Genomic DNA, 12,168 nt, shown 5'->3' with positions numbered 1-12,168 from the left:
TAAGTCTTGGATACGTGAAGATGAATTTAGAGTTAAAGCTTTTCAGCAAAGAAAATTTCAGTTCCAGTTTGTTTCATTGGTGAATCTTACCAAACATTAGAGGGAGAAATAACATCAATTCTGTACAAACTTTTGCAGAACATAGAAGAGGAGACATATCTCATCTTCTTTTATGAGGCCAGCATAACCAGCATGCCAAAATCAGAAAAGGACATTAAAAGAAAAATTATTACGCATCAATATCCCTCATGAATATAGATACAAAAATCCTTAAAATTTTAACAGATCGAAGTCAGGAATATATAAAAAGGGTAATAAAATTATGGTCAAGTGACATCTTTGGAATGCATAATTGATTTAATGTTCGCAATTCAACCTATATAATTTTCCATACTAATGGAATAATGGAAAAAAATCATATGCTCATCTCTGTAGATATGATTTGAAAAAAACTCAGGAAACTTGAAATAATAGGGAATTTCATCAGTGTGAAAACTAGCATCTAAGTGAAATCTACAGCTAATACTAAATGGTGAAAGATCAAATGCTTTCCCCTTAGTTTAAAGGCAATGGAAGTATGTCCACTCTTACCACTTCTCTTCAGCGTTGCACTGGAGGTCATAGCTAGTTTAATGAGGCAAGAATAAGAAATAGATCATAAAGGAAGAAGTAAAACACTTTGTTTACAGATGATATGGTCATCGATGTAGAAAATCCTAAGGAATCTACAAAAGACGCTACTAGAACTAATAAATGAGTCAAACAAGATTATGGGAGATAGGTTGATATACAGAACTCAATTCTATTTCTATATACTAGCAACAACAAAGAATTGAAAATTCAGATTAAAATAACATTTATGATAGCATCAAAAACGTGAAGTACTTAAGAATAATCTGACATAATAAGTTGAAGATTTCAGCAAAATTCTTCTGAGACAAAATAAAGACAACCTAAATGAGCAAAGAAATAAACCATGTTTATGGATCCGAATACTCAATATTATTAAGATTTCACTTTTTCCTAAATCTGGAGATTTTTAAAAAAAGAACAAAGTTGAAGGACTTTCACTGCCTGAAAGCTACTCAAATCACAGCAGTCTCGTTTAAGCATAAAGATAGAAATATAGATTAATAGAACAGAATCAGGAGTTCCAATATAGACAGACCTAAACTGACATAAACAATTGTTTTTTGCCTAATGTAACAAAGTAAATTCAGTGGGGGAAATTATAGCCTTTTCAACAATTGGTGCTGGAATAATTGGATAACCACATTAAAAAGAAAAAAAACTTGACCTTCTCCCATAGTCTATAAAAGTCAGCTCTAGATTGATCATAGACCTGAGTACAACAGCTGAAACCATAAAATTTCTAGAAAACAGGCAAAAATATTTATGATCTTGGGTTAATCAAGGATCTTTTAAGACACAAAAGCAAGAAACACAAAAGAAAGAAATGATAAAATAAACTGCATCAAAATTTAAAACATTTGGTTTGAAAAATACTCTTAAGAAAATTAAAAAGCAAGCTAAAGACCGAATATTTGCAAAACAATTATCTGATAAAGGATTATTATTTAGAAGACATGAAAAACTCTTATAGTTCAATAAGAAGATATATAACCCTATTAAAAATGTGCAAATCAATTAAAGAGGCACTTCACCAAGGAAGATATACAGTTAAGCACAGGAAATGCTGTTCAACATCATTAATCATTGGGGAAATGTAAATTAAATCCTCAGTGAGTGCTACTGCACACCAACTAGAGTGGCTGAAATTTAAAAGACTGATAATACTATGCATTGATGAGGATGTGGAGCAACTTTAATATTCATTCATTGCCAGTGGGAATGCAAAATAGCACAGCTACTTTACAGAACAGTTTGGCAGATTGTTATAAAATAAAATGTACACTTACTATACCAGCCAGCAAGTCTGGCTATATACTCAAAAGCAATAAAAGTGTATATATACCCAAAGACTCATATTTGCATATTCATAGACACTTTATTCTTAATGGTTGAAAACTAAAAACAACTCAGATATCTGTTAACTGATAAATTGATATACACAAATTGTATTATATTCCATGCAATGAAATATTTCTCAGCAATACAAAGAAGCGAAATACCAATACACTCGACACCACATTTGACTCACACACGTGTTATATTGAGTAAAAGAAGCCAGACACAAAAGCCTTTGAATTGCATTTAAACTGCAAAGGCGAGAGAGGAAACATTTTTTAGGTGATGAAATGTTCTATGTTGTGGTTATTGTAGTCATTACATAACTGTATATGTATTTGTCAAGATTCATCATAGTATACAACTTAATTTTGGTGAATTTTATTGTGTATACATTTGACCTCATAAAAACTGATTATTCAAATGTATCATAGTTATGTTTAACTTGAAAAGCACCATACTAATTATATTGATGATGATGATTTGGAAAGAAAGACCAAGTCTCTTTAAGAAAGGCAGGTGTAATAAAATGAGTTTCTGTAGCAATATGTAGATTTTATTGTACCGTATACTTTTATTTTAAATGTACTTTATTATTATTGATATTTTTACCAGAAAAAAAAATCTATAGAAAATTTATGTCTGAGTGCTTTTCAATATTCAAACATGGATTTACAATATAACATTTAAGAATTAATTTTTTTTTGGTCTGTAGCTTAAAGTGGAACCTTGCCTGTCTTGTTCATAAGCTCTATGTGCCTAACATAGTTAATGTACCTAGTGTTGCGTAATATATTACCCCAAAGTGTAGTGACTTGAAGCAGCAAACTTCTACTGTCTCATAGTTTCTGTGCTTCACTTCCCAGCTCTCTCCTGAGAGCCTCTCTGCAGTGTTGCCTCACAACATGGAAACTGGCTTCCCCAGAGGGAGTGATCCAGGAGAATAGCCAAGATGGAATCTGCCATCTTTTCATAACCTAATATCCAAAGTGACATTCCATCAGTTCTGTATTTTATTTGATAAATGTGGGTCAACAAGTTCCCCCACACTCAAGGGAAGAGAATTGCACAAGACCTGAATATCAGGAGTCAGAGATCACTTGGATCCATCTTAGAGGCTACCTAATATGTAGTGATCAATAACTAGTTGGACGGATGGACGGACAGATGGGTAGATGGATTCATGTTATACCACAATATAATTTGTTTAATGTTGCATACCTTGTCTTAAGAATTCTGAAACTTTTGAGACTATTTAGGAAAGACTGACCAGAATAGTGCGAAGTCTAAACATTTTTTTCCTTTTACATAGAAAAGTAAAGATTCTATAAACTTTTGCTTAAAAAATAGAAAACTTTAAAAACACAACTGTAAAACATTTGAACGAATAAACTCTGGAAAAGGGATTAGGTGTTCTTTTAAACTCCAGACAGCTGTTTTACCCCTGAAGGATAGCAGTTACAGCAAAGTGATGGTAGGAGAGGGAGACTGCTTCTTCATGAGAAGTTTCTACTAAATGATGTTCGCTCTTCAACACCATTCACATTAAACTTTAAATGCTTTCTGGCAAGTTCATGCTCCTTATGATCAATAACTACATATTCATCTTGCTTTTGCCAGGGGGCATATGTATTTAATGACTTTGACATTGTGCCGTACTCCACTCCTAGAGGCCAGGATTTTATAGGAATTGCATTGCACACAATAGAAAATAAATAAATCTGAGGATCTTAAATATCTCTCTATCCATTTTTGAAAAGGTTATAATATTCAAAAGGAAATTTAAATGAATGATAAGTGAATTTTTTATAGGTATGCACATGTTTATTTTGAATTCACACTTGGGCATTTAATTTCTAAATATGGAAGTTTTTTAAAATTTTTACTTAAAATCATTGGCATATCTGAGATTTCCATTTGAAATGCATTAAATCTTGAAATGTTTTCACTTCATTCACATCATTTTAATATGAGTTTTTGTTGCTATCACAGCACAAGGGGAAACTGAGATTATCATTTTTTATCAAAGTGGTTTTGTGATTGTGCCTAATAACAGAGGGCAGTGAGGGAATTGCCACTTGCATGGAAATCACCAATCCTTGTGGATTTCATGTTTACATTATTCCTAAGACTGTCCCCTTGCCCACAGACAAGAGGAGAAGCCACTATGGATTTGGAATCATGGGTAGTCTACCTGTTTAATCTTTTACTAGAATAACTTTTGTCTGAATAACAAGACACTCATAAATCATTTTTCAACATAACCTCTCATCATTCACAGAGAACATGTAGGATCTTTATGACTTCAGTTCAGCAAATTGTAAATGCCATTTTATAAATTGTTTATGTTTTCTTTGATAGCACACCAGCGAATTCAATAAACTAATCAAATGGATTCCTTATAATCTTGTCATCTAAACTCCAAAGGGCAGTACATGGACATTCCTTGCTCTGATAATAGATGGAGTAGAAAAAATGATTTATCTGCCTTTGCCTATTATAGCTCACCTTGAGGGCCTGAGGGGGAGAAGGGGCACTTCTTAGTGAAATAATTTACATTGAAACAAGATGATAGTTTTAAACACTAGAAACAAGCCATGCTAAAAACATAAACCTTAACTGTATATTTTAGATTTAGAATTGCAATTGTATGTCAATTACAATCTTAGAAAATACCTAATTTTTAATTTAAATACCCATTGGTTTCTGTTATCTCATTCTTTATAGCAAAAAAAATAAGATTGAACCATTCCTTGTCGAGCAAAAAAAAAATTAGAAAGTAAAAAGAAAAAAGATATTTTCTCAAAGGATTGTTAAGTTTAGAAACAGGCTGATTTGATTACATATATGTCACTTCAGTTGAAGATAATATCTAAAATATAAATCATAGCTGTATAAGTATCAGTTGATTTTATCACATATATTTAGAGAGACTGATTTTTGCACTTTATTAATTGTTACATTTTTGAATATTTTAAAAATTCAATTTAAAGTGATCATGTAATCCATACTTTTGTATTTTATATGACTGAAATTAATATGCTCAAAGTATACTTTAGTGTGAGGATTTTTTTCTTTTTTCTGTGGTCGACTTACAAAAGCCTACTCTGTTTTCAAAACTAATGTGATTCAAATAAGAGATAATTGGGGCAGTGTATGCAGGTAGTACTTTTAAATGTACCCAACTGTATCTAGATATTAATACATTACCTAGATAAAAACAACAGCAAATATTTATTAAACACTGTAGGCACCAGGTAATTAATTAAGCTTTTTGTATGGATTGTATAATATTTATTTGTTAAATTATTTATTTTGGACGTGGTTCCATAGTGTAGCAGTTAGTACGTCTGCTTTACATGTAGAAGGTCCTGGGTTCACACCCCAGTGGAGCCACAGTCCATGGTCTACAGCCATGTCACCCTGAACAAGCCTGATGTCTGATCTTAGAAGCTAAGCAGGGTCAGGCCTGGTTAGTACTTGGATGGGAGACCACCTAGGAAGACCAGGTGCTGTAGGCATAAATAATAATAATAAATTAAATTTAAAAAATAAAATCATTTATTTTACAGATATGGAAATGAAGGAGTAGAAATATTGATATTTGAGGTCACAGAGCTAGTAAGTCATGTTTATGTTTCAGCGAATTTGTCCTATCAAAGCCATTTTTCCCCTTTACAGACCCTTTTAATCCTTAAGTAATACTATCATGGCATATCCATACTGTGAATCCGTAATTGAAATAACCTTACTTTAAATTTTACATTTTCTACTGAATTCTATAAAATGTAGGTTGTACATGTACTGTTATAGGATGTATTTATAAAGACAGCTTAAATATTGACCAAACATTTAAGAACATCTATAGCGAGTTAATTTTAATGTTATACATTTTTCAAAAGGGAAATTTTATCAGTTTTCTCATAGTAACAATAGTGCCTTAGAGTCCTTTTTATATCTATACCATATTTTATTCTTTTATCACTCCTTTAGACATATGGAATAGATACTAATTTTAACATGAGGAAAATAAGACATAGAGAATAGCTTAGTTCCAGTTCTGGTTGTTTTCCCTGTGGACCATATTTATCAGGATAACATTCTATTATTGCAAATATGTACTATAAATTATAGTGGATTACAAGACTTTAAAGATGTATGCAGCTAGGTGCTATAACCAACATACCTGTCTGAATGAAGGGATGTTTACTTTAACATAAAACTTTTAAAACTGAGTTTCATGAGATGAATTGTCTTTTATATGCAATTACTAATCACTTCAAACTGTAAAGTGATTTTGAATATGAACTAATATTGTGTAAATAACGAATAATATTAAATTGTAAGGGTACTTTCAGAAAGAAAGCCAAGTTGTGATTTTGAACAACTATGCCTTCATGATTTAAAATGCTGGTTTTTTTATGCAATATGGAACAATTCTTATTTTCTCTGAAACTTTGATTATATGTATTTGTTCCTTTTAGTTTTTAGTTTTAGCATCCATAAATAATTCTGATTTGGAATTAGGGATCATGTTTTGAGGATAGGAAGAAACTTGTACATCATATTGGAGTTTTAGTTTATTATATAATTACATTATTTTTATTGTGTAATATAATTTAGACTTAAAATTATTTTCTGCTTTAAAATTTCTCACAAGATCTTTAAGATTCCTTCTTTCATCTCTAAAATCAGCAGCAATGGTTTCAGCTATTTGGCAAGTGGCCCAAATCTTATCTTTTCCTCTCCCTGAACTGTGTTCAAAGTAACTTTAAAGACTTGCCTTGGAGAGGAAAGAAACTTCTCTATTCTTAGGGAAAATTCTTAAACTAAAAGAACTGACAATGTAATTCTCAAATGAGTTTAAAAATTAATGGCTTAAATGAATGGGAATTCTAATTTTACTTTGAGTTCAGCTACTGTTTTGATTAATATGCACTTTGTACATTAATTACTTCCTTCAATCTCCTGTCAACTTTATAGTAGATAAGTGATACTCCTTCAAACTCCACTCTGTTATGCATTGAAAAAAGATAAAAGATCAATCTAGATTTTACTAAAGTGTACCATCCTAGGATATGAGTTTCTTAATAACTAAGTATCCCTACACTTGATTTCTGACTTTTAAATTGTTACCAAAAATATAATGAATTCAAGATATTTCTAGATTAGTTGTACATGTTAAAGACTTTATGTATCTTCCGTCCATCATAGAAACTATAATATCTCCAAATGAATTCACCTGTGTGTCTCTAGGTATTCAGAACTCATATTCTAGAATCATGAAACAAATTAAGAAACAAACAAGGATGTCAACTCTTATATTCTCTTTTAAACATACACTGGAGATCTTAGCCAGTGCAATAAAGCTATAAATAAATAGGTATACAAACAAACAAGATAAATAAGTGGGAAAAGAAGAAATACAAATGTCTTTCTTCATGGTGAATATGATCTTTTATATAGGAAAATGCTATGTAATCTATAAAAAAGCTACCATGATTAATAAGTGAGTTTAACAAAGTCACAGAATACAAGTCCAGTATTCAAAAATTATATTTCTATACTCTAGCAACAATTAGAAACTGAAATTTAAAACTCAGTACCACTTACAATAACTTGACAAAAATGAAATAGAGATAAGTTTATCAAGTTATAGAAACAACCTTACACTGAACACTATAGAAAACAAACACTATAGTAAAGAAAATCTAAATAAATGCAGAAATGCAGTATGTTCATGGATCAGACAGTTCAATGTTGTTAAGATGCCAGTTTTCCCCAAATTGATCTGTAAATTCATAGTAATCCCAGATTAAACATCAATGAGATTTTTAAAAGAAATTGATAAGCTAATTGTAAAATTTATATGAAAATGCAGATAACTTAGAATAGTCAAAATAGTTTAAAAATATATAAAGGAATTGGAAAATTCATACCACCTAGTTTCAGGATTTACTATAAAGTAATCGAGATAGTGTTTGTTGTATTGGCACACAGATAAATACATCAGTGAAGTAGATTGGAAAATCCAGAAATCAATCCACAAATATATGGTTGGCTGGTTTTCAACAAATGTAGCTGAGTAATTGAATGGCAGTATTGAATAGTCTTTTCAACAAATTGTGTTGAAACAACTGGTTATCCATTTGGAAAATAATGATACTTTTTGATTCCATCTGTATTAAACTTACTAAATAAACGTCATGCATGAAAAATAATTTGAGGATAACATAGACTTAATATAAAATCAAAAGATTAACTCTATAAGAAGAAAAATAGGAGAAAATCTTAGCAATCTTAAATGAGGCAAAGATATCTTAGGAAACAAAAGGCACAAATCTTTTAAAAAGCAATAAATTGCATTTCCTTGAAAGACAATTAAGAGAATTAAGAGGCAAAAACACAGATTGAGAGAATAGATAAATCAAACACATACGCACAGTTTTTTCTAAAAAATGGGCAAAAGATTTGAAAAGACATTTCACTTAGGAAGATATACTAAGAGTCAATAAATGCATGAAAAGATACTTAAAATTATTTGTCATCAGGGTATTGGAAATTAAAACCATTGTAAGATACAACTAGATACCCAGTAAAATGGCTAAAATTTTAAGACGATACTAAGTATTGGTGAGGAGGTAAAGCGACTTCAACTTTCATGCATTGCTAAAGTTGTGCCACCACTTTGAAAAACAGTTTGACAGTTTCTTTAAAAGTTAAACATACATTTAACATATGACATCAATTCCACTATTACTTATTTGTCTAAAGGAAATGAAAATTTATGTCCCCACAAAGACTTGCACTTAAATGTTTATGGTAACTCTGCTCATCATATCCAAAATCCAACCTAAATACTTATCAATGGAAGAATAGACAAACCAAATATAGCACGTCTGGTACAATACTTTTCAGTGTGATAAAAAAAGAATGAATTAGTGATACTCGAAACAACATGGATAAATCTCCAAAACATTATAATGAGCCAAAGAAGCCACTTTTTGATTCCATCTGTATTAAACTGTAGAAAAGATAAATATACGAATCCAGGATGAGGATAATTTACTAGAAAGGGAAATAGTATATTTCGGGTTGATGAAAATGTTCTATATCTTTATTGATGTGATGATTACAGGTTTATACATTTGTTAAATTTGTTGACCTATACATTTAATAGATATACTTTATCATGTGTGAATTATACCTGAATAAAGATAAAAATGTTAGTATTTACAAGTGCTATTTATAGTCGATTCCCAAAGGAAAATAACTCAAGTGATAAATGAACATCCAAACATAATATCAAAGTAAGTACTGTTTGAAACTTAATAAAATTTCTTAAAAGACAAATACTAACATCTAAATATAAAAATTTGGACCTTTAGTGTGTTTGTACAAAGAATGCTGGAGTATTTCATTTAAAATATAATTGAATACAGCACTATCATAGGAAAGCATCAAGTATAGAGACAACTAAGAGTCACATTCAAAATAATGATGTTAAATGATATATGGAAATAATATGGATACTTATTATTTGTATTTTTAGAAAATAGAACCATATATTAGTGCGAAAAGATATTAAGTGAATATTAATTTGTTGAGCAAAGCACATAGTGTTAATGAGGATTTATCATAAGTGACTATAGTTTGCAATAAATTACCTCCCTGGTTTTTTCTTTATACTTTTTTTTCTTACAGGAATTAGTATCAACATATGTACCTTAGTTCCTTTATTACTTGAAGCCACATCTTTCCTCATACCATCTCTTCCAAAAAGTGAATTAATTCACCACCTCTTTTTTTCATATTTTTATTTTAAAACCAAAATGACTACATTTATTTCCCTCTTCTTTCTTATCTCCAAAGTTACTGTAACTTAGCAAACAGTGCCTCTCTCTATATATAATTTACCCACCTAAGGTATGCTATACCTCAAAAAGTTTTGAAGCACTTTTTGCATTATAAAGAGAACATTATTGTGGAAATGATTCTTAAGTTCAATGGTACAGGAAATTATGAGTTTGCTTCCATATGTAGGGCATCAAAAAATGTGTAAAGTACTGTAGAATGTATTACATCTGTTTTGTTTTCTCCCAAGGTAATAATTTTTTAATGATCCTTTACTTTTTCTCTTTCTTTTCTTTTGGGCTCTGTCTGCAAAAAATCACTCTAATTGCTCAGCTAACCTCTCCTGCCACCCAGGCCTACCATTTAAAGCAGAAGTCCCCAAGCCCTCAGGCCACAGACCAGAACTGGTCTGTGGCCTGTTAGGAACCAGGCCACACAGCAGGAGGTGAGCGGTGGGCTAAGTAGAAGAGCAAAGCTTCATCTGTATATACAGCCGCTCCCCAGCATCACCGCCTCAGCTCCACCTCAGATCATCAGGCATTAGATTTTCATAGGAGCACCAGTCCCTGGTGCCACAAAGGTTGGAGACAACCGATTTAAAGTATATAGATGATATTTTCTTTTTGAGGCTCGAGGGACCCTGATGAGATATCAAGCTTGGTTACTTTTCTTAGCACTCCTTTTTATGGGAGAATCTAACTGTATTAGTTTTCTTTACCCTTCCTATAGATTTGTTATTGGGCGAGAAAAACCAGGACAAGTGAGTGAGGTTGCCCAGTTGATAAGCCAGACGCTGGAACAAGAAAGGCGCCAGAGAGAGCTGCTTGAGCAGCACTATGCCCAGTATGATGCCGACGATGATGAGGTAAGTAGTCCTTGCCAACACTCTTTTCTTACGTTTTTTTCTCCTCACATGGCTACTTTATAAAACTCTCTTTACTGTATAACAACAGTATGATAGGTTCTTTGCAGTTTCTCAAGGAGAATGTGTCTACGTTCAACCTCATGGAAAAATAATATTACTTGCATTTGGTATTCACTTATGAGTCAAGTAATGATAGCCTATTTGTGGTATGAAAACTTTGTAATTAAGGAGTCATCTTTTACCACATCTTTAAAAGAAGTCCATTGAAACAAAAAAGGGTAAAAACACCAAAATGTGAATAGTAGCTGTCTTTCTTGTTGGAATTAGGTGATTTTCTCTCTCTGCTTAATGTTTTTTTCATTTTTTCCCAAATTTTCTATAGTAAGCATATAATGCTTTTCCAAAAAAAAAAAAAAAATCAGTAAACATTTTGTGTGAAAAAGCACATGCATACCTACACAAATATACACTAAAAAGTACTAAAAATTGCTAAGTGTATTCAGGGTTTTCTTCTTTTCCAGGAAGAAAAGGTTCTTTGGATCTGCTCACTGTGATTTGTGCTAACATAATGCAGAACAAAGCTTTTCCACCAGCACATATTCCATAGAGTAGATACATATTGGAGTAATTTTGCATCCTGTTCTCTGCAGAAGATCAAGTAAATGAATAGAAGCTAACCCCCAAGTGAAAACGGCTGTCCAGAACCCTTGTGTGCTGTAATATAATACAGATGCTGGGCTAGTTCTAATGTAAATGCCAAACATACATTGATATAATGAGACAACATGCTTTATTTTAAACATGCATGTGTTTCATATCGGCACGTCAAAAGATTCATCAACAATTTAGTTGTAGTAGTTCATACTCCATAAACATAGTAAATATTCAGGTAAAATAAATATTCTTTATACCAGCTGATAGGACAGCGCAACTTCATATGTTCATCCTCTGCTCTTCTGAATATATTCTTTGTCCAGAACTTTTTTGGTTTCTAGCCAGTATGTAGTGAAGATTAATAAACAGACATTCAAATATTTTTCATGTATTTTTAGTCTGGAATGTTTAACCCAAATGTATATTAATCTTTCATGTGCTCGTTGTATAATGAGGATGTATTCTCCACTTATAGCAGGAAATTTAAAATGGTGCATCAGTTAACGTTTGATCAAAGAGTAAACATTAGAAAGTCTTCACATGAATTAGTTTCTTAGAAGTCTATTTAGTTGATTTAGTTTTTCACTTGCAGAGTTCATTTGAAATGGCGAGGATTTTTCATTATAGTGAGATATTATATAGGAAAGTGTGATCTTGGATTTAGAAACTAAAAAAGTGATTTCCTCAAATATTTGAACTTTCATCTTACCTAGTTTTCGGTTCTCTGAGCTAGTATTTTAGTTTATCAGAGATACTGATTTGCTTTGGCTGCAAGCCTATTTTAGGATTGTGGAAACGTCCTCTGCCAATATGGTTTTTACCTGCTT

The 12,168-nt window shown here is 31.5% G+C and overlaps 1 protein-coding gene and 1 pseudogene across 1 annotated transcript in view; both read left to right on the top strand.

Annotated features, from left to right (window-relative positions):
* The window catches only part of PPP1R9A (protein phosphatase 1 regulatory subunit 9A), a 274,958-nt gene that overhangs the window by 171,866 nt on the left and 90,924 nt on the right, over positions 1–12,168 (top strand). The window contains exon 6 of the mRNA XM_023533105.1: positions 10,552–10,687. Within this exon, the coding sequence (XP_023388873.1) occupies positions 10,552–10,687 (136 nt within the window). The remainder of the gene's footprint in view (positions 1–10,551; positions 10,688–12,168) is intronic.
* On the top strand, positions 5,374–5,489 carry LOC111743096 (annotated as a pseudogene).

The sequence above is a fragment of the Pteropus vampyrus genome, unplaced genomic scaffold, assembly GCF_000151845.1.
Source record: "Pteropus vampyrus isolate Shadow unplaced genomic scaffold, Pvam_2.0 Scaffold4, whole genome shotgun sequence".
Classification (NCBI taxonomy): Eukaryota; Metazoa; Chordata; class Mammalia; order Chiroptera; family Pteropodidae; genus Pteropus; species Pteropus vampyrus.
Note: the sequence above shows the minus strand (reverse complement) of the source record. Positions and strands in the feature narration are given on the sequence as shown.